Here is a 22,526-nt window from a genome sequence, read left to right as displayed (position 1 = left end):
CAGTATACAAGGTTACAGGAATCAGGAGCCCCTGATCTAAGTTGCTGCTGAGATGGCCAGACACACAAAGGTTGCCGACTTTTCCTGGGAGGGAGTGTGGCTGTGGCCTTTGCACCTGGGTTCATGTCCTGGTTCCACCACTTACAAGCTGGGGCCTTGGACAAGCCCGGCCGTGCTGGCATCTGCTTGGTACCACGTTCCTATCCCACAGGGATGGGGTGAGGCAGCACGTGTAAGCGTGGGCAAGGCACGTGGTTAAGTCGCGTTTGTTATTAACACTAGTGTTTTCTGGAGAATCAGGATATATGTAGCTTCACAGGCCTTAGAACTGGGCCTGCGTTTGCATCCTGGGCAGTAACTTCCCAGCTACCTGACCTTGTGTGAGGTACTTTAACCTCTCGGAGTCTCAGTTTTCAAATCTGTAAACTGGAGGATTAGTATTAGTCCCCATCTCTTCACAATTATTTTTTATAGGAATAAATGAGAAAATCCGGGCAGCAGGTGAAATGTGTTCAGTAAGCCGGTGTAATTCACTAAGAACACAGGCTCACGGGGTGTCTTCATCCAACTTGCTAGGTTCTTTGCAAAGTGCAGTCACCTGCTATCCGTATACTGGATTTCATTGATCCCTAAACGCACTGTTGTTTTTTTTTTTTTTACATTGTAACATCTCTGAAACCAGGATGAGCCTTAAAATCAATAGTATCTTAATGTTGTAATTTGCAGCATTTTTTCTGTCATAGCAACAAACAAAGTAATGGTCCATCACTCAGCTTCAATGAAGAGTATGTGCACCATATATACACCACCATGTGTATGTACACATCTATGTAGATGTGTGGGTGTGTATGTACCTGACCATTGAACAATGTGGAGGTTATGGGTGCCCACCCTCCCCACAGCTGAAAAATCCCCGTTTAACTTACAGCAGCCCTCTCTGTATTTGAGGTTCCGCCATACACGCAGATTCAACCACCTGCAGATAGTGAAGTACTACAGAATTTACTATGGAAAAAAAATTGGTGTGTGAGTGGACAAGCGCTGTTCGAACCGTGTTGTTCAAGGGTCAACTGTATACAGTTTACAGACTTGGAAACCGAGACTCTGAGAAGTTAAAGCACCTTCTAGGAGGTCATGTAACTGTAAGAGTCCACTCCAAAACACTTACAGACGTACAAAAGTCATTTCACTTTAATACAAAATCAGGTAAAGAAAGTCATGTGAGCAAGATCAAATAGTCACTAAATATCAGTGAAGTCATCCCTGGAATGTCAATACCGTATTTCCCAGCATCCTCTTCTCCCCTCTGGCTTTGGGCTGATGTCTGTCGCTGCTGCGAGTTACGACCACCTGCACGCTGGCGGTTGAAGTGGGGCTGCGAGCGGCCCATTGCACTCTCCTTCTGCTTTCTTGATTTCTTCCTGTTGCTTCACCCGCCCTGGCCCATCCTTCGGTGGTGGGGGGCCCAGTTCTGCAGCCAGAAGAAAACCATCCTTCACGGGGAACTCACCCCTTCTTGCTCAGACGGCTTTGAGGGGAAACAAGCGAGCAAGTGCAGTGGGTGTGCATGACACAGAGATGAGTGAGGAAGTAGTCTTCGTGAGATGTCATCTTGGCTCAGAACTGCTGCCTTCCTTAGTCATGGCCTCAGATCTATGTCTGCTTCCCTGATCGGAAAAAGAACCTGGGTGGAGAGAGAAAGGGGAGGGGGCTCAGAGGGAACAGAGAAAACAAAGCAGGGAGTGAAGAACCCCCTGCAAAATCTGTAAGCAGCTCCTTCAGGCCATTCACTCAAAAATGTCCTCAGGGCTCATTATGGGGCCAGTACTGTTCCAGGGCCTTCCACCTATTAGCTCATTTCACAGTCATAACAACATCAGGAGGTGAGTGCAATCAAAATCCCCATTTTATAGATGAGTAAACTGAGGTTCTGGGAGGTTAAGTGACAGGCTCAAGGTCACATGGTATACCTTGGAACTACTAGTCAGACCCAGAACCCACTCAATTCTGTGCTAGACTGACAGATGGAATCTGGAGTCTGACACCTTTTTTTTTTTTTAATTTTAAGTGGCCTTATCGTAGAGGAAGTGATAGCTTCTCAATGTTACCTACAATTATTAAATAGATCTTTGCCACGAATAAAGATTAACATGTAAATTCTTGGATAAAATAGATAAAACACAAAGACATCCCTCAAGGCATATGAATACCAAATGCCGAAACTTTCAGTCCTCCTCATGCAGAGTTTTGAAAAGGAAAAGTGATATCTGGGGTTGATCACAACGTACAATGTCAGTGTTATTTCCAGTTACAGGAAAGATGCAGAGATGGCCAGTGGGCTGAAAAGTCAGCGATGGGGATACAGGCTCTTGCTTCTAGTCAAAGGCAAACAGGCCTCCCCCCGACCAGCAGCGCTGGCAGCTCTGCTAGCAATGGCAGGGTCGAGCCCCTGACCCGTGGGTGGATGCAGGCGTCAGTGCTCCTCCCGAACCTGCACATACGCCCCTCAAACCCCACTTCGCTGTCTCAGGAAATGACATCATCCCCCACCCAGTCATTCAAGCAGGAACCTGGGAGTTGTTCTCAGCTCCTCTCCCCTCACCCCATCTGCTGGATTTTAGTCATCATGCCCCAAATATGTTCCTAACCCTACCACTTCCTGTCTCCCTCACTGCCACCCCCAGCCCAAGCCACCATAAGGAGCACCAACAGCCTCCCCGTCACCCCCTACAATCTACTCATGCAGCAGCCAGAATGGTTGTGTCACTGTGCAGAGCCGACTGTCATTCCTCAGCTTAAACCCTGCCATGGCTCCACACTGTCCTCAGGACAAGGACAAAAATCCTTCGCATGACCTACTTCTTCAGAAAGTCATTCATTCATTTATTCATTCCACTAGCTCAATGAGCTTGTCTGATCATGAAATTGTGGCCTCTTTAAACATGTATCCTCAGGCTGGCTTGTACACAGAACAAACATTTTATTTTTGCCATCTCAGGTCCAAACTCCAATTAAGTGACCCAAAGAATTCCCCTAGAAAAGGCAGAAAGAAATCAGTAGCTAATGCTTCTGGAAGCCTTGTTTGCAATGGGATAGCCAGTCAATGAACATCTCAAATAAACACCTTCAGATCTGACACCCTCTATGGGGTGGAGAGGCTCTTATATTCATTATCTCACCTCAGGAGACCCTTTCTTGGGGAAGAAAGAAACTCAAAGTCCTCACCGGGCTCCACATGGCGCTGAGTGACCTGATCCCTCCCCCTCTCCCACCTCACCTCCCTTCTCTTTGCTGCTTCAGCCACCGTGATCTTTGTTCCACAAGCTCTCCCCAGCCTCTGGCCTTAACACCTGCTGTTCCCTTTGCCAGGAATGCTTTTTCCCTTTATGATCTTTCAGGGCTCAGCTTAAATGCTGCCTTCTCATAGAAGCCTTTCAGGATTCCCCAAATCTAAAAGTAGCTCCCTATCAGCCTCTTTCTCAGCACCCTATTTAATGGTCTTCCTAGCACATAGGGCGATCTGAAATTGTCCTGTTAGTACGTTTCCTTACCGGTTCACTCTCTGACTCCCCTGCTAGAATGGAAGCACCACGAGGGCAGGAACTCTTGTGTCGTTCACTGCATCCCCAGCACCTAGACCAGCGCCTGGCACATGGAGGCCCTCAGTAAATATTTGTCAAAAGAATAAATGAGTGTGGTTCCAGGTGGTCTCGTCTGATAGAGCAGTTTTCATGCAGCCATTCTAGAAAGTCTGGTAGTGCCTAACTGAACTAAGTCGACGCATACTCCAGGAGCTGTTTGCCCCCATGGAACCCTCTCTTCTCTTCTCAAACCTGCTCTCTGCTCCAGGAGGCTGATGTCTGTGGGTGATCTCAACAAGCTCCCTTGTCCTCGAGCTTCCGGCTGGGCTCAGCCAATGGGATGCACCCACAGGGGCTAGGAGGGTGGGAGGAACGGTGGGGGTGTTCACTCCCCAGCTCTGTCCCCACCGGCCTTGCTTTACCAGTTACTGTGTGTTCCTCAGCTGAAGGCCACACTCCTGACTCCCCCTCCCCCTCCCAGCTCCCTCCCTTCGCCCCTCTGTTGTCGGTCCCAGGGTGTTTCTCCATCTCTTATCTCTCAAGAAGTCCCTTCTTTAAATCTTTTCAGTGGCTCCTTTGAGTGAGCCTCTGTTTCTTGACAAACAAGAACCCTGGTTGATAGAGCCCGTGATCCGGCAGTTTTCACTCCTGGGTACATATCCCTGGCAAAGTCACATGCAGGTGCATGAGAGGACACGGATAAGCACGGACAAATTCACTGCAGCACTGCCCGCCGCGGGGGAAGGCAACCTGGGATCCCGCCCCTGGGATGTCTGCACTGCTAAATGGATAGATCTTAAAAATTGCTTGACGTCCATCAACAGATGAATGGACAAACATAATGTGGTCTGTTCATTCCATGGAATATCACTGCGCCTGAAAAGTGAAAGAAATTCTGACACAAGGCGTAACACGGATGAACCTGAGGATATTATGCCAGTGATATGAGCCAGTCGTGAAACGTCAAGTACTGCGTGTCTCATTACGTACATGAGGTCCCTAGAGTAGTTAGATTCGCACAGACAGAAAGCAGAGTTGGTGGGGCTGGAGGAGAGGGACTGGGTAGTTAGTGTTTAATGGGGACAGAGCTTCAGGATAGGATGATGAAAAAGTTCTGGAAATGGATAGTGGTGATGGTTGCACAATATTGTAAATGTACATAATATGACTGAACTATGCACTTAAAAATGATGAAAATGGTAAATTTTATGTTATGTATAACTGAAAAAAAAACTTAAAAAAAGAGCTCATATGAACTTAGTTCTCAAAGCCCAAAGGATCCAACCACATATCAGCTAAAGCTGTGCCATCCGATATGGTGGCCACTGGCTACACATGGTTTTCAGCCCTCAAAACACAGCAAGTCTCAACTGAAATGTGCTGTCAGTGTAAAATATACGTCAGATTTTGAGGGCTTACTATTAAAAAAAAAAAGAATGTAAAATATCTCATTAATAATGTTTTATACTGATAACATGTTGAAATGATTAATATTTTAAATGTGTTGGATAAGTAAAATATAATATTAAATTTTTAAAAAATGAGTTCCTAATAAAAAAGACAACCACCACAGTGCTTATGGGAAAACAACACTAGGAAACAGAATGAAGTGTTAAACACAGTAATAGTTACTATTAAAAATTCACCCACACAAGACCACGTACGCTTTTTAGAACACGTTAAATACCATGTGAGATTGGCCAAGGGGGAGGGGAACTGGGAAGAAGAATGGGAACGGGGGATGGGGATGAAGAAGGAATAAATAAAAACCAAGAAGAAGGGGTCTTGTGCTGACAATAAAGCTCATTGTGCCGTGAGCTGAGAATCACTAACGCAACCCTCTGTTCCTGAGATCCAAAAAGAGAAAAAGAAAAAAAAAAAAATTTCTCCCCTCTCTCAAAACAAAAGCATCTCCATTAAACCTGCCCTGGAAGGTAACCCAGAATCTCTAACTCCTCAAAATGATTTCTCTGTGAAATGGGAGTCGACAGAGTCCTTGCAGAACAGGTCACTGCTGTATCCCCAGCACAAGTACCACGCCTGGTGCACAATACAGACTCGGCCAGGGTTTGTTGACTGACTAACGACTGAATGAATGGAAGAAAGCGAGGTCTCCGGGGCCCTTCCCCAAGCAGCCCTCCCTCAGAGGCAGGACTAACGGAGTGAGAGCCTGATGGCAGCCGAGGACCCAGTGCAGCCTGCAGTGGTGGATCATTTGGATCGCATGGTCTTTATTTTTTAGCTTAAATTATTTACCAGCATTTGGAAATCAGATTCCATGAACACACCTGGTGTCTTGGCTTCTCTTAAGAAGCACAAGCTCTGATAACATGTTATCCCTCAGCCAGACAGAACCAAGGGGCAGATGTCCCCTGCCCAGCCCACACCCCATCACTTATGCACATTAAGTGCTTGGACCCTGTAGGCTTTTGAGTTTGAGATCCCTGACCAAGGTGGTTTCTCACTTTTAATCCATAAGACCAGTGGCTGGTAAACTGTCACCAGGCCAGACATTCTCAAAGCAACCAAGGCAAAAGAGCTGCTTGCTTCAGCATGGGGTGGAGGAAAGGTGTGCCTAACTGTACTGACACCTGGTGCCAGAAAAGGCGCATCTCAAGGTGTGGTCCAAGAGCTCCCCACATCAGAACTGTCTGGGAATTTATTAAAAACCCAGTCTTCTGGGCCTCATGCTAGAGCCAGTGACTTGATTTCTGAGAATCTGAATTTTAAACAAGTGTCCCACACTCTATGGTCTGGGTCGTAGCAACCAGAGACAAGGGATTAACAATGGTGCGAGAAAAAGAGAAAAAAAAAGAAAGAAAAAAGAAAAAAAAAAGAGAAAAAAAAAAAAACCCCAAAAAACAATGGTGCACGAACCAGAGCGGAGTGTTTAAAGGAAACTGCATTATGTATCCTAACGGGGGGAGACACAGGGCCCTCCAAAGTTGCAGGTTAAGAGAGGTGATGAATTAGACCCCTTAAACTCCAATAATTCTTGTTATTGTGTTTTTCTTGTTGTTGTAATATTATTATTATTTGGTTATTGTTTTATCATAGGAGGGCAGTAGAGTATGGAATCTGGACTTCCTTGGGTTCAAATCCTGACTTCACTATTTTGGTGAACCTTGGGTACGCTACTTCACCTCTCGGTAACTGTATCCCCATCTACAAACTGGGGATAACAATTGTTTACCTCACAGGGCTGCTGTGATGAGTCGGTGAGTTAATATACGTCAAGCGCTCACACTACTGCCTGGCAGATACAATACACCAGCACTGAGTTTTCATATTAGCTGCAGCACCACCGCCAGGAGAACAGGACCTCCCCCCTTGCCCCCGCTACTTTCTTCAGCAATTACTTAGTGGAAACAAGGGGGCAGCAAGGTGACTTACAGCTTCCTTATGATTGTCTTCTCCTCTTTGTTTTTGCTGGCATTGCGGGCCCTGGCAACCACAGCATCTTTTTCTCTTCTTCCTCGTGGGCCTTCTCTCGGTGGAATCAGGCCACTGGGAAAAAGAAGACAAACAAATGGGTTGTTTAACTGTAGATCTCTTATCTGTGTAGCTCTGTAAGTGCAGGTTCTTAATCATTATTATTATATGAATAGTATCATCGAAAGCTCTAGAGTTAGACATTCTGACTCAGATAATTAGACTCTTTCTTCCACCTTTGCAGTGTTAAAACCTCTTCTTTCTTTCTCTTGTCCAGTTGCATTGGCCTGTATTTCAAGCTTCTCCAATTTCTAGGACTATGACCACGTATAAATTCTCTAACTTAAGCCCCCATTTCCTAATTGGTGAAATATGGATAATAAAAGTACCTACCTCTATGATCAAAGAAAACTAGGTTAATTAATAAAACATGTACAATTGAAAAAAAAAAAGTACCTACCTCCTAGGATTAGAATACATGGAGTTTATTCATTCATTCAACAAATACTTATCAGGCTACCTACTGTGCCAAGATATACAGATACAGCAATGAATAAAGTATCTTCTTCCTTGCAATTTATATTCCACTGGGGAAGGAAGTAGTTAACAAACAAATAAATCAGTAAAATTAAAAAATATATAGTTAGTCAGATGGTGATAAGAGCCAGACTGATATTGATCAATAAGATATTGAGGTCAGGTGACCCAAAGAAGGCCAGAGTATTTTCTTGGACTTGATGTACGGAATTGGAACAAAGCTGTTCTCTCTCACTTGCTCAACTGAGATTGCCAGCAGCCATGTTTCCTAAGATTCAGAGAAGGATTGTCTTTAATACAAGATAACGAGACCAAAAAACAGAGAACCAAAGAGGAAAGAAAGAAGAACCCTGCCCCTGGTGCCAACCCTGAGGCCTTAGTTGCAGTTTTTTCTTTCTGAGAGCAGTTCCAGAATTCTTCCCTGCTATGTCAGTCAATAAAATTCCCGTTTGTGCTTAAGCTCGTTTGAACTGGATCTCTCTCACTTGCAACCCAAATAAGCCTGACCACAATGAAACATTTCAATATATGACCCAGTAAGCTTGTTAGCGCCACTTAGGTATTTTGATGTGGTGCTTACTGGTAAATTTATGTCTGTGGTGCTTCCCCCTTGCTACAGACTGAATTGTGTTCCCCAGAATGCGTATGTTAAACAGTACGGTATTTGGAGACGGGGCTTTGGAGAGACAGCCGGGTTTACTTAAGGTCGTGAGGTCAGGGCCCCCTGGGTGGGATTAGTGCCCCTGCAAGAATACACCTCAGCCGGCTTGCTCTGTCTCTTTCTCCTCACCACATGAGGACACAGAGAGAAGGCAGCTGCCTACAAGCCAGGAAGAGCCAGACCAACCATACTGGCAACTTGATCTTGGACTTCTAGCCTCTAGAACTGTGAGAAAAGAAGTTTCTATTGTTCCCCAGTGTCTGGTGTTCTGTGACGGCAGCCCAGGCTGACTGACACACCCCTTTGGGTACGAGCATCACAGAGCAGAATTTACCCTTCTCTCTCCCTCTTTGTGAAGAGTGGGCTCTTATTACTTAGTATTGTTATTTCTATTTTTATTATAATAATATTCATATGACTGAATAAGAGGCGTCACCTAAAAGTTTCCTTTCGCCACTATCTACTCTTACATAACACCCCAAAACTTAGTGATTTAAAACAGTGATGATTTATGATTTCTCATGATGGCTCTATTTCTGTGGTTGGCTTGGTGGTTCTCCTGACTGTCTAGTTTGGGGTTCTCAAATGGGGCAGCATTAAGTTGGTGGATCAGCTGGAGGCTGGGCACAGCCGGGGCTGTCAGATGGGGCTCTTGGGTTCTCCTTCACATGACCCGTCCATGTGACTCCCTCGAGCTTCCTCACAGCATGGTGGTCTCAAGGCAGCAATCTAAGAGCACAAAAATGGAAGCTGCAAGACCTTTTAGAGCCTTTACCCAGGAAGCCAAACAGCAACACTTCCACCATATTCGATCAGTCAAGGCAAATCACAGGTCCTTCCAGATTCAAGGAGAGGGAAAACGGATGCTAGCTCTTGATGAGAGGAGTGGAGAAGTCTCGTTGCAAAGGGAAAGCAGGATGGGAAAAGCTGTCGCGGCCATCTTTGGAAACAGCCTACCACGTCTGCCCTCAGTTAAAAACTGTCATGAGTATGAGCTTGCGCCTCTAAATTGACGCAGTTGCTAAGAGAACACCTCGGCTGACATTCTGGTTTCTCCAGAATATATAACACAAGAGACTGAACAGAAGCCTGCTGCCTGCATATTGGCCTGTACCAGATGGGAAGTGCACATCTGCTGTTCCCTGGGAATTCAAGACTGAAGTGCACTGCTTTAGTCGCTAACAAGCTGCTCACGTTGGCAGTCTAGCAGTTCCCTCTTTTAACTACCTGTGTCGGGAGCACTTACTAAATGAGATGAAAACAGGTTTCTCCATTAACGTGGTTCCAACCTCAGCAGAAGGAAGACAATTAAATTCTTGTTGGAAGAACTCAGACCTTTTGGACTTGGCTCCCTAGAACATTTTTACTTTGCTGCTCTCTTAATGATGCCACATTCAACGGATTTAAAGAATAATATCACGGAGGCTTTGTTTTGTTTTGTTGTGAATCGGAGTATGTCCTTACTTCTAAACTTTCGATGTCCAAACCTGACATGATAATTAAAAGCTCAAGCTCTGATGTCAGGCTGCCCAAGGTCATGTCTCAGGGTTGCCACCACCAGCCCTGGGACCTCAAGCAGGTACTTGACCTCTGAACCTTCCATCATCTTGGGGATAACATTACCCTAACTCACAGGCTTGCTGTGGACACTAATGGAAAGGATGCTGCAGACACACTTAGCAGAGTGCCTGGTGCATGGTAAGCATCGATAAATATTAGTTGGCAATATGTTTTTATTCTCCTGGTCTTTCCTTCTCCTGCCTCTAAGGAAACCTGCTTTGTTTAACTCAGTGTTTCCCAGAATTATTCAACCACAGAGCTCCCTTTTCGAGAAATAACCACATTAAGGAAAACATTTGGGGAAACGGTTTTCCCAAAGGAGTCCTCATTATACCGACAATAAAATGAGAGCGGCTTCCTGTGGACAACAGGACCTACCGCCTCAGTATCTGCACTGTCCTCTGCTTCGCATCCCAAGTTCCACCATGGCGGGTCTCTTAGATTGCCCAAACCTGTTTCCAAGGGTCTTCACACTTCTTGCCCAACCAAATCATTATGTGGCTGGCTGAGACCACCTCAGAGGGGTGTTCCCTGACCATCGATCTAAAGCAGGCCCCTCCTCACCCCCCGCCAGCCCTCCGCAGTCAGGTCACCTGGCTTCACATTCTCGACAGCCTCTGTCACCATCATCTGAGTGTTCACTTCGAGTTTTCTGGTTGGTTGTCTGTCATCCCCTCGACTAACATGGATTTTTCTGTTTTGTTCACTGCTCTACCCTCAGTGCCAGGAAGAGTGCCTGGCGTATAGTGGATCTCCAACAAACTGGCTGAATGAACATAAGAACAAATATGTCACGTATCAGTGGGCTGCAGGCAGGGTCTGGCTCTGTGGTACAGGGGCTCCCAAGGCAGGCAGCCCCACCTCTTGTAGCACTGCAGCTCTTCCTGTGCCACGAACAGCTGCGACTTGAGTTTGTTGCGCTCCTGTAGCACGTCCCTCAGCTCCTGCAGGGTGAAGCGTGGTCGGTTGGGGTCTGTCAGGTCCACCACCATTTTGTCTGGTCCCAGGTTGACCTGTGAGAAAAGACGTCGCTTAGACAACGTCCCTTGTTTGGATGGACTGTCCATCCCAGGAAGGAAATTTCTCTTGTTCTGTCACTCCCAGGGACGCTGGGAGATGAGATGTTGCCTGCTGGAAGTGTTTGGCTGGTAGTAAGAAGAGCTCTAAGCACCATTCTCCAAGAAAGAAACCGGCACTCCTTGGAGAATGGCTGAGTCCAGGGCTGGAACGGGGAAAGTCCAAGATGAGCCTGGAACATTTCATTGTGTAAAAGATGAAGACATATCAGTTTGAAGGCGTTCCTGCTGGCCAAACTGAACAATCTGAGAATCAAAATGAATAATAACATGACTGGATAATAACCCATCAAATAAAAGGAGAATTTGGGAATCCATAATTAAAATGTTTTTATTTAAATTAATTAACTAATTAAGGGGGATGTAACGGCTAATTTTATGTGTCCCCTTGACTGGGCTAAGGGATGCCCAGATAGTTGGTTAAATGTCTTTTCTGGGTGTGTCTGTGAAGGTGTTTCTGGAAGAGATTAAATTTGAATTGGTGAACTGAGTTCAGCAGAGGGCCCTCCCCAGTTTGTGTGGGCATCGCCCAATCCATTGAGGGCCTGAATAGAACACAGAGGTGGGGAGAGGGTGAATTCACTCTCTGAGCCAGGACATCCTTCTTCTCCTGCCCTTGGACATTGGACATTGACACTCCTGGTTCTTGGGATTTTGGACCCAAACCAGGACTTACATCAACAGCCCCCCAATTTGCAAGCCTTCCAACTTGGAGTGGATTACACCACAGGCTTTCTGATTCTTCAGCCTGCAAACAGCAGATTGTGGGACTTCTCAGCTTTCATACCCGCATGAGCCAATGCCTATAGTAAATATTCTCATCTATGTATCTCCTATTATTCTGTTTCTCTGGAGAACTCTTAATATGGGAGCACGGGGAGGAGGGGAATCGGAACTTTACATCGGAATGCCATTTAACAAGTGTAGAAGATGACAGAGTTAAAAAAAATCATCATTTTGCAACCAACTTAGTAATAATTGATTCAGGCGAGACTAATGAATGGATTTAAAACCTTTGGGTGAAAGTTTGTTGGGGAACAGGATAGTTTACACAGTTTTAAAGTATTTCCTCACAGGCTGCTGATGCATCAGACAGGGAACAAAGGAACCCTCACGGCGTAGAAATCTTGCAGACACCAGCTTAACCAGGTGATGGAAGTCACCGTCGCCAATAATGACAAACTGAATCAGGTGCCTCCTGGTACGAGGCACTGAGGACATAGCATCAGTTAAGGTATCCCTGTCAACATGTATAACCTGAATCTAACCATGGGGAAATATCAGGACAATCCCAAATTGAAGGACATTCTATAGACCAGGTAATATACAATCTTCAGAAACGCCAAGGACATGAAAGACAAGGAAAAGCAGAGGAACTGTTCCAGACTAAAGGCGACTAAAGACATGTGTCCTAAAGGTGCCATGTGACCCTGCACTGGATCCCGCGTCAGGAAGAAACAACTTTATAAAGGACGTTATTTCCAATTTTGAACAGGGATGGCGTGTTAGAGCTTAGTGTGCTGCCAACATTTTCTCCCAGATTTGATCGTTTATTGTGCTTATGTAACAGGATGTCTTAGGAGACACACAATGAAGTATTTCGTATTTAGGGGGAAGGATCCTGATCTTTTATTAATTCTGCAACAAAAATAATGTCTGCTTAAAGAGGTGAGCAAATTTTGAGTGAATAAATAATATATATACATAAACATCTGTTATATATGTGTGTATAAATACTTGAGTGTGTATCTCTTAAGACATACTGCACACACACACACACACACACACACACACACACACACACACACACACCATATACACACACCTGAACCCAACCCCTTAATCGAGGTGAAAGGTTTACAGGTGTTCATTGTACTTATCTTCCAACTCTTCCAGAGGTTTAACGTTTTTTTCAAGCTAAAATTAAAATAAAAGCAAATATTTAAAAAACAATCTAAATATCCATTAACAGAAGCCTAGTTAAACAAACTAAGGCACCACCAGACTCTGGAATATTCCACAGGTGACAGAATAAGGCACACCATAAAGACAGATGCAGTAGTGATCACATGCTTCCTACGGGACTGACAGACATCAGCATGTTTGAAAACACACTGTGTTGTAAATGCTGCGGGGAAATGGGCACCTTCACCCATTGGGAGCCAATCTCTTTAACCTCCTTCGTGTACAATTTGGGAAGACTTATTAAAATTTCAGATGCGGCTTTCCTTCGCCCCAGTGAATCCATTTCCTCAAGACGCTCTTCCTCAGGGGTCAACTGATATATGTCAGAGTAATTTATTGTTGCATGGATTAGGTGCAAATAATTGGAAAATAAAGGCGTTTTTATAGGAAACTGGTTAAAGCAGAGATTCTTAACCGTGTGTGCGTGTGCGTGTGTGCGTGTGTGTGCGCGCACACGTGCCATGGATCCTTTCGGCAGCCCGGTAAAGCCCATGTAGATTCCATCTCAGAACAACGATCTTAAATGTATAAAATGAAAGGCATAGGATTACAAGGAAACCAACTCAGATAACACACACTCATCAAAATCTTCTAAAAACAAAATGACGATGAATATACCTGCTCCTTTATTAAATAACACAATGTAGCCACAGGTCTAATAAAATACTGAACAAAAACAACGTACTGGGATTTGTACTACACTGTAATGGGATGTGAAAATATCTGTGATTTCCACTGTGACATTGTTGATTGTGACACTGATGACTGTCACAGGTCATCAGTGGTTTGTTGTCTACACTCATAACTGAAGAAAGGAATACATTTTAGTTGGAGGTTGGTGAGAAAAATATATACCTTTTCCCCATGCAAGTTCATGGACCTCTTAGGCTAGAATCATGACCCCCTTGAGGAGCTTCCAAATATTCCAAGTTAAGAACACTCTGTCTGAACAGTTGATAACACTGTACAACAGAAGTTTTCAAAAGCCATTAAAAGATGAGGAAGTGCTTTATATGCTGACTTAGTACAATTTTCATGCTATGTTAAGTGAAGATTAGTAAGAGGCAGAACAGGGTATATATTATAATACCATTTATCTGAACAGTGGAGAAATATATTCATATCTGCTTGTGTTTGCATACAGCATCTCTGGATACTTTAAGAAACTGATCATTTAAATTTTTTTCCAGGGAGGGGAAGTGGGTGGCTGGGGGTGGAGAGAGACGGGGAGGGAGATTTTCCAAAGCAAACACTTTCGTAACTTTTGAATTTTGAACTTAAATTTTTAAAAAAGAAAGGAAAAAAAACTACCTTATACCCACTAGGATGGCTACCGTAATCCAACAAACAGAACAGAAAATAATAAGTGTTGGTGAGGATGTGGAAAAACTGGAATTCTTGTGCACTGTTGGTAGGAATGTGAAGTGGTATAATTACTACGAAAAACTGTACAGCAGATCCTTTAAAAATTAAAAATAGAATCATCATATGATGCAGCAATTCCACTTCGGGGTATGTACCCAAAAGCACTGAAAGCAGGAACTTGAAGAGATATTTATAGATCCATGTTCTTAGCAGCATTACTCACACTAGTGAAGGGGAGGAAGCAACTCAAGTGTGAACAAACCGTGAGGCAATCCAAACAATGGAATATTATTCAGCCTTAAAAAGGAAGGAAATTCTGACACAAGCCACAACATGGGTGAACCTTGAGGACATTAAGTGAAATAAGCCAGGGGCAAAAGGGCAAAGATTATGTGATTCTACTTATGTGAAGTACCTGGAACAGATAAATTCACACAGACAGAAAGAACAGTAGTTACCAGAGGCTTGGTGGAGCAGGGAGTGAGGAGTTAGTGTTTAGTGGGTCACAGAGTTTCATTTGTGCAAGATAAAAAGAGTTCTGGAGAGGATGGTGGTGATGGTTGCCTAATAGTGTGAATGTACTTAATGCCACTGAATTGTGCACTTAAAAATGGTTAAGGGGGAGGGGGAGGGCATAGTTCAGTGGTAGAGTGCATGCTTAGCATGCATGATGTCCTGGGTTCAATCCCCAGCACCTCCATTAAAAGAACTAAATAAACCTAATTATCCCCCCCAAAAAACAAACAATAACAATAAATAAATTAAAATGGTTAAGATAGTAAATTTTATCTCTACTTTAGCACAACTAAAAATAATAGTTAAAAAACTAAAAAGAAAAGAAAAAAGAACAGGGCATATTTTTATGAACTGTCGAGTAGCAGTAAACATTCATTCTCTCTGCCTTTTTCCCCACTTCGGTTCTTAAGACATAGTTTGGGAGAAAAATGTGCCATCTCATCTGCTGGCTGATGAAGCTTGGCCACTGTGCCCCAAACAGGAAATGACGTGGCCCCTGTGCAGACCACACTGTTCATGGTCCATGATGGGGCTTCCTCCTGTATCCTTGCGCCCAAAGTTGGAGGGGACAGGAAGAGAGCACAGAAAGTGAGCTCACGGATCTTGGGCAAGTCATTTAACTGCTCTTGAATCTCAAAAGCCAGGCTGCTAATCATGATACTCGACTACTGCACATGATGGACACTTAAGCACAACCTCATCTACAAATATAATTCTCACCGTGACTAATGAGTACATGAAATAAGTGTAACAAGGAAGCTACCGGAAACCTTCACTCTTCCTGCGAATTTCAGCCACCCTGTTCGTGTTGTCCTTTCACGGCATGTTTCTCAGTTTGTAAGCAAATGTTACAAGCAAGGTCATAGGTCTGTGTTCTAGTTCAGCGTGGTTGAAACTAGCATCTCTGAGCTCACATTCTACTTCCACCTTTGACTTGCTGTAAGTCTTTAGGCAAATTACTTAACTGTTCCATGCCTCCATTTCTGTAAAATGGGTATAATAAATGTGAGGATTAAATGAGATAATCCACCTACAGCAATTTTTTTTAATAAACTGTAGCTGGAGACCCACTAGTGAGTCATGATATTAATTTAGTGAATGGCAAAATAATTTAAAAAATAGAATGGAAAGTATGACTGTACATCATGTTTAGCAACGGTGGGTTAGGGTAAACTGCTTCTTGAAACTTTTGTCAATACTGGACAGAAATGTAAAATGTACTTTTGTAAAATGGAGGTATAACATACAGAAACATGCACTTATCTTGAGTTTAGAGCTTGATGATTTTTTACCCATGTAACCACAACCAGATTAGCTCCCTATAAATTTCCCTCCTGCTTTCCACCACCCTCCCCCTCCTGGGGGTTACCATCAACCTGTCTTCTATAGGGAAAGATTATTTTCCTGTTCTTGGATTTCACATTCAGTAGGCTCTCTTTTGTACCTGGCTTCTGTCTCTCAGTGTAACATCTGTGTGATTCATCCATACAGCAGCTGTGCGTATCAGTACTCTGATCTCTTTCATTGCTGTGTAGTATTCCATTGTATGAATATACTACAATAAAAAACATCCATTCTGCTGTTCCATTTGGATTATTTCCAGTTCAGCACCATTATGAATAAAGCTGCTCTGAATATTCTTGTATGTGTCTTTACGTGGTCATAAGCACTAAATTCTCTTTAATTAAAATATACTTCCTACTCTAGGTCAAAGATGATCCAAGTATGAAATACCCGGACCAATAATATCAGCAGCACCTGGGAACCTGTGAGAAATGCAGTCTCAGGTTCCGTTCCAGACCTACTGAATCAGAAGCTCTAGGGTTGGGGCTGGGCAATCCGTGTTTTAAGGAACATCAAGATGATTTTGACGCATGCTAAAGCTTGGGACCCACTGCTTAAGGTCCGGGTCAAAAGTGCTGGAAGCTGCTGATTAAAACACACTCGGCACAGGGCCCAGTATCTAGTAAGTGCTCAGTTAATGTTAACATTCATAACGCTTCTAATCTGAGCCCTGGATACTCACAGCCATTTGCTTTGAGGGGCTTGGATATTCAAGAGAGGAAGGCGGCCTCCCAGCCAGTGGGCGCTCTCCCCCAGCATCTCAGGGCTACTCTGGGCCGATCCCCTCTCTCCCACACTCACCTCCCGGCCGGCCGCCGGGCCCTCTCTCCGCAGCCCCTCCACCTCCTTCCTGAGGCTGTCCCGCTCCATTCTCAGCTCCTCCACCGTCAGGTTGCCCTCGTTCACCAGCGTCTCCAGCATCTCCAGGACGCGGACGATCTTGAACTGCAGCTGTGTCACCCGCGGGTCGCTGCCCAGGGCCATCAGCTCGCGGCCCATCACATAGGAGATGTCATACACGTCCTCGGCGGTCAGCTGGAAGGGGCTCTTGCCCAGAGCTCCCTCGGGCCCAGCCTCTTCCCCCTCCTCCTCCTCCTCCTCTTCCTCGTCCCCCTCCTCCTCCTCCTCTCGCAAAGGGGGCTCCTCCATGACCGCCCAGACCCCTGCAGCCTCTGGAGCTGCTTTCTCGGACTCTCCAAACAACCAACTTCCTCCCGGCACGGAAAACTTTCCGCTGGGCAGAGGACGCTGCCTGCCCAGGGCGGGGGGACGACACAGGATCGGCCAATCAGCGCAGCCCAGGGGTGGGCCCGGGGGGACAAGGAGGCCACACACGGCGGCTTTCAGGGCTGGACGCCGAGTGCACGGTCCCAGCTGAGGCCCGTGCGGGAGCGCGGGTTCCAGGATGTGGTCTGGGGCACGAAAGGACAACAGAGAGGGAGGGCGGCCGAGAAGAGGAACGGAGAGGTTCAGGGGTGACGGCGACCGCTCCCGGCCTGGCAGCTGCTGCAAACCCGGGGAGGGGCACGGCCCCGCGCTCCGCGCGCGGTGACAGTAGCGACCGAAGCCGGGTTTCCGCGGAGACGGGGGCGGAGTTTCCACCGCGAGTCTGGGAAAGAGGCTAAAGAACACAACTTTTCCCTTTCACACTGAAGCCTTCCAGCCACAGAATTTGCATGCTACGTGGAGGCAGATCCGGTCTCTGAGGGTATTTTCTGAATCTTGCCGCAAAGCAGAAAACAGCAGTCGGTGGCAGCGCGGCGGAGGCCTGGGTTGCGCGGAGCTGACCATCCCTGAGCTGTCCTCCCGGCCGGCTCCTCCATCTGGCCAGCGTGTGGCCTTGGCAAGTTACTTAACTTCCCAGCCTCAGTCTACCCCTCTGTAAATAACAGTACCGGGCAGGGTCGCTGTGAGGGATATATGAGATCGTGAGATACTGCGTTGGATAAAAAGCACGTAGGCACTGCTCCAAAAACCTTAGCGGGTATTCCTCGTTCTCATCTCCAACAAACACTGAGCTTGTCTGTGAGAGGAGAACAAGACAAAAATCACTGCTTTGAAAATGAGAAGGCATTCTGCAGATAAACATATAATGGAATATGAATCAGCCTTAAAAAGGAAGGAAAATCTGACACGTGCTACAACAGAACGTTGAGAACATTATGCTAAGTGGAAAAAAAACCAGTCACAAAACGATAAACACGATATATTTCACTTATGAAATATCTAGCACATAAACTCATAGAAACAGAAAGTGGAATGGTGGTTGCTAGGGGCTGGGGGGAGGAAGGTATGGAGTTTCAGTTCTGCAAGTGAAAAAGTTCTGGAGATTGATTGAGAAACAATGTGAATATACTTAACATTACTGAACTGTACACTTAAAAACGATTAAGATGGTAAAATATATTTCTTTAACGCATGAGGAGACTCTCTGGGGTGATGAAAATACTGTATCTTGACCTTGGTGGAGGTCACACGAGTGTATACATAGCTGAGATGTTGTGGAGCTGTATGCTAAACGTGTGCATTTCCTTTAGGTAAATTATACCTCAACAAAGTGCTGGTGGGGAGGGGAGGAATGAAGCGCTGACATGTGCTAACAATGTGGATGAATCTTGAAAACGTTTTACTGAGTGAAAGAAGCCAGCCACAAAGGCCACCTATTGTTTGATTCCATTTACATGAAATGTGCAGAACAGCAAATCCTAGAGACAGAAAGTAGATTCGTGGTTGTCTAGAGCTGGGGGAAGGCGGATGCGGAGTGACTGCTAATGCCAACAGGGCTTCTTTTTGGGGTAGTGAAAATGTTCCAAAATTAGATTGTGGTGATAGTTGCACAATTCTGTGAATATACTGAAAACCACCAAATTGCACAATTTAAATGGGCTAATTTTATGATAAGCAGATGGTATCTCAGTGCTGTTGAGACATCATTGTTGGAATGTAGACTTCACGGGACAATGGTATCAGGAAGAATTTAATATTGCTTCATTTCTTTCTCTTTCTTTTCTTTTCTTTCTCTTTCTTCTCTCTCTTTTTCTTTTTCTTGCTTTCCTTCCTTCTTTCTTTCTTTCTTCTTCCTCCCTCCCTCCCTCTCTCTCCCTTCTTTCTTCCTTCCTACCTTCTTCAGGATCCCCAGCCTCCACTGCTGGTATAAATCTCTTCTGCACCATGGTTCTTTTCAAAAGTTCCTTCTGCTTTGAAATTTCTCTAGAAATTCACCCTCTAAGGCACCATATCTTCCTTCCTCCGTGCTTTATATCCCTTTGTTACACAGTGAAACCTAGTAAATCACGCTTTTAAAATGTCAAAATGTCCTTCCACTGAGTAACTAGGCTTTTGATATAAAAAAAAAACCCCAAAGATTCTTTTGTTCATTCATTTAACAGTTTATTTACTGGGCATCTACTACGTGCAAAGACTGTCGTGTGGAGGGCAGCAGGGCTGTGGAGCTAAGTAGTCCACGTGTTAAGTAGTTAAGTAGAACCTCACAGCTGCTACTTGCTGGTACATAAATTTAAGCAAGTTCCCTAAACTCCCCAAATCCCCATTTCCCTACAGTCAACTGGGGGAAATAAAATACTCCTGAACACTGGTGTGAGGATTAGATAATGCCTGAAAGGTGTCTCGTCCAGTGTCTAGCACATCACAAGCACCAGTGGACACTGGCTATTATTATAAAGTGTTAATGATCTTGCCTCTTAGACTCCTCATAGAGCTGGACAATCTTCTGGTAGGTAACCATGGCCCTCCTCTCTGCATTGGGAAATTATGGAAACAATGATGAGCTATAGTTGTTAAGAAACAAAATTCAACTGAGAGAATTTGAAGAACTAACTGGCTTTGTTTCATGATTCATGAATCTGGCAGCCTTGCATCTAGCAAGTAGAAAGGAGCTCTGAGGAGCTGCACAAAATGAAAGGTTTTTAAAGGCAGAAAGGAGGGGTAAGACAAGGAAGTCAGAAAAAGAAAGGATTACTTCCGATAAGGTCACCTTCCTTTCCGGGAAAGATTGGGAGGGTGGTCCTATCAAGCTGATTACTTCACTAGGGCTGATTGGGAAATTCCAGACTGATTGGAATTAAAATTCCACCCCTAGGAGAGGCGGAAACTAAAATTAGATGTTAAGTTCTATTTTGCTGCCCTGGGGCTTAGCACAAGTGATTCCATTTTGGGCCTGTTTCTTTTTTAACACAGCAAGGGTTCTTGAACTGTGGCATCAGTCTCACCTGGAAACTTTTTAGAAATGCAAATTCCTGGCCCACTGACTCAGAAACTTCGGGGCTGTGCCCCAGTAGTCTGTGTATTAACGAGCCCTCTAGGTAATTCTCATGCACATGCGCCCTCCAATTTGGAAAATCTGAGTGCTAGCACAGGGTTCAAGGTGGGTTCTAGATCTTGTGTTCAGGTTGTTTGGCTCTGTCACTTGCAAACTGTGCGACGCTAGGCAAGTAAATGACCACTCTCTGGGGCTAGTTGTCCCAACTATAAAATGGGGAGAAGGTTAGAATTCATTTCATAAGACTGCCGTGAAGGGCTTTAGAACAGTGTCTGGCACATGGTGAGTGCTCAACAGATGCTGGCTAGTATTAGTGTTATTACTATTACTATTACAAACTACTTTTATCTCCAAAATATGAAGTATAAGAAACTCCCCAAGTTCAGATGATTATTTGGAAACAAGATATGAGAAGCTGGATCAGTAATGTACATAGACTATGTCAGCAACAAAGCTTTTTAAAAGTCCCAATGACACATCATTATATGAAGTTTTAAAAATAATTTCAAAAACACTCCTCCCCTGAGCTTTAAGATGGGCGTGTGGCAGTATGCAGCTGCGTTTCTTCTCCCCCGCCTTTAAGCAGAAACCAAACTGACTGCAAAAAGGAGCAGAAAGTAAGGTCATGCCCTATTCATGGTTAAATCAAGGCAAAGGTGACAGGGGAAACAAAAGTAGTGGGTGGGTCACACTTAATGAAAATGGAACCATAAATGTCTGGGGGTTAATTCCACCCACAGGAATGTTCCATTAGCAAATATCTGCTGGTCCTATTTTGCTACATCAAGCAGAGTAAGCACCATGCTCTTCTGAGCATCTGTGGCACCTTAATTTCATGCGTGGCACACTCAGCACCTTTCTTCCTGTTCTCTAAATTATTTTCAGGTCTTGCTACCCTTCAATCCTGCATGGAAACAGCAAGGATTTTGGGATTTCCAAGTTGGGCTTAAATGCCTGCAATCCTGGATCAGTGGCTTCATCTCTAGGAGTTGAAGGTCTTTAGAAAAGAATTTGGTTGCAGGAAGGGTGATGCCCAGGGCACTTCTTTTTAGTCAGTGTTTGCATAGGAGCACTTTTTTTTTTTAAACTTGGGTGAAATGTTTATTCAGGGTGGTGAGTGGGAGGGTGGGAAAGCATTAAAGGAGGCCACAGGTAAGCAGTGAGAGGAAAGCCCTCCACCCTACTCTCCAAGCCAGCTCTTGCTCCACCCTGGAATGTAACAATACGCTCTTCCAAGAGCTGTTGAGAGAACTACAGGAGCTTAGCCCAGGGCCTTGCAGGTGGTGCTAAACGTTTGCTTTGAGATAGCATTAGTGTGGTGGTGATCATTTTGGAATGTAGAAATATCAAATCACTATCCTGTGCACCAGGAACTAACATAGTGTTGTGGATCAGCTATATACTTCAAAAGCAAAGAAACTCATAGAAAAAGAGATCAGATCTGTGGTTACCAGAGGTGGGGGGTGGGGGAGAGGGGAATTGGACGGAGGCAGTCAAAAGGCACATATTTCATGTTATAAGATAAATTAGTATTAGGGATGTGTTGTACAAAATGACAAATTTTGGGGGGAGAGGTAATTAGGTTTAGCTTATTATTATTTCCTTTCTTTTTGGAGGAGGTACTGGGAATTGAACCCAGGACCTTGTACATGCTAAGCATGTGCTCTACCACTGAGCTATACCCCACCCCCAGCAAATATTTTTAACACTGCTCTATTATATATGAAGGTTGTTAACGAGAGTAAGTCCTATGAGTTCTTATCACAAGGAAAAACATTTTTTTCCTATTTTTAAAATTTTGTATCTATATGAAATGACAGAAGTTCACTAAACTTACTGTGGAAATCATTTCATGACGTAAGTCAAATCATTATGCTGTAAACTGACTATAAATAAAATAAAAATTTAAAAAATCATTATGCTGTACACCTTAAATGTATATAGTGCTGTATGTCAATTATATCTCAATAAAACTGGAAGAAGAAAAAAACTATTAGTGTGTAACTTCTATAGAAATGTCTAGTAGTGTAGTTCATGTTTCCCTCCAGAGCTGCTTGGTTTGTAAAGTATTTTGTTATATAATTGACCATCCTACTTTCTACCTCTATGAATTTGACTATTCCAGGTCCCTCATAGGAATGGAATCATAAAATATTTGTCCTTTCCTGACTGGCTTATTTTACTTAGCATAATGTCTTCCAGGTTCATGC

General features: G+C 44.4%; 1 protein-coding gene across 1 annotated transcript; it reads right to left on the bottom strand.

Moving 5' to 3' along the window:
- Positions 1-1,169: 1,169 nt before the first annotated feature.
- Positions 1,170-17,650, bottom strand: RILPL2 (Rab interacting lysosomal protein like 2). Its single transcript, XM_014553756.2, has 4 exons — positions 16,839-17,650; positions 10,633-10,784; positions 6,975-7,088; positions 1,170-1,684 (listed from the first exon to the last, which is right to left on the bottom strand). Exons 1-4 carry the CDS (start codon positions 17,184-17,186, stop codon positions 1,654-1,656), a joined length of 645 nt encoding a protein of 214 aa, XP_014409242.2. The 5' UTR covers positions 17,187-17,650; the 3' UTR covers positions 1,170-1,653.
- Positions 17,651-22,526: the final 4,876 nt, after the last annotated feature.

Source organism: Camelus ferus, chromosome 32 (assembly GCF_009834535.1).
Source record: "Camelus ferus isolate YT-003-E chromosome 32, BCGSAC_Cfer_1.0, whole genome shotgun sequence".
Lineage (NCBI taxonomy): Eukaryota > Metazoa > Chordata > Mammalia > Artiodactyla > Camelidae > Camelus > Camelus ferus.
This window is presented reverse-complemented; position numbering and strand designations above follow the sequence as displayed.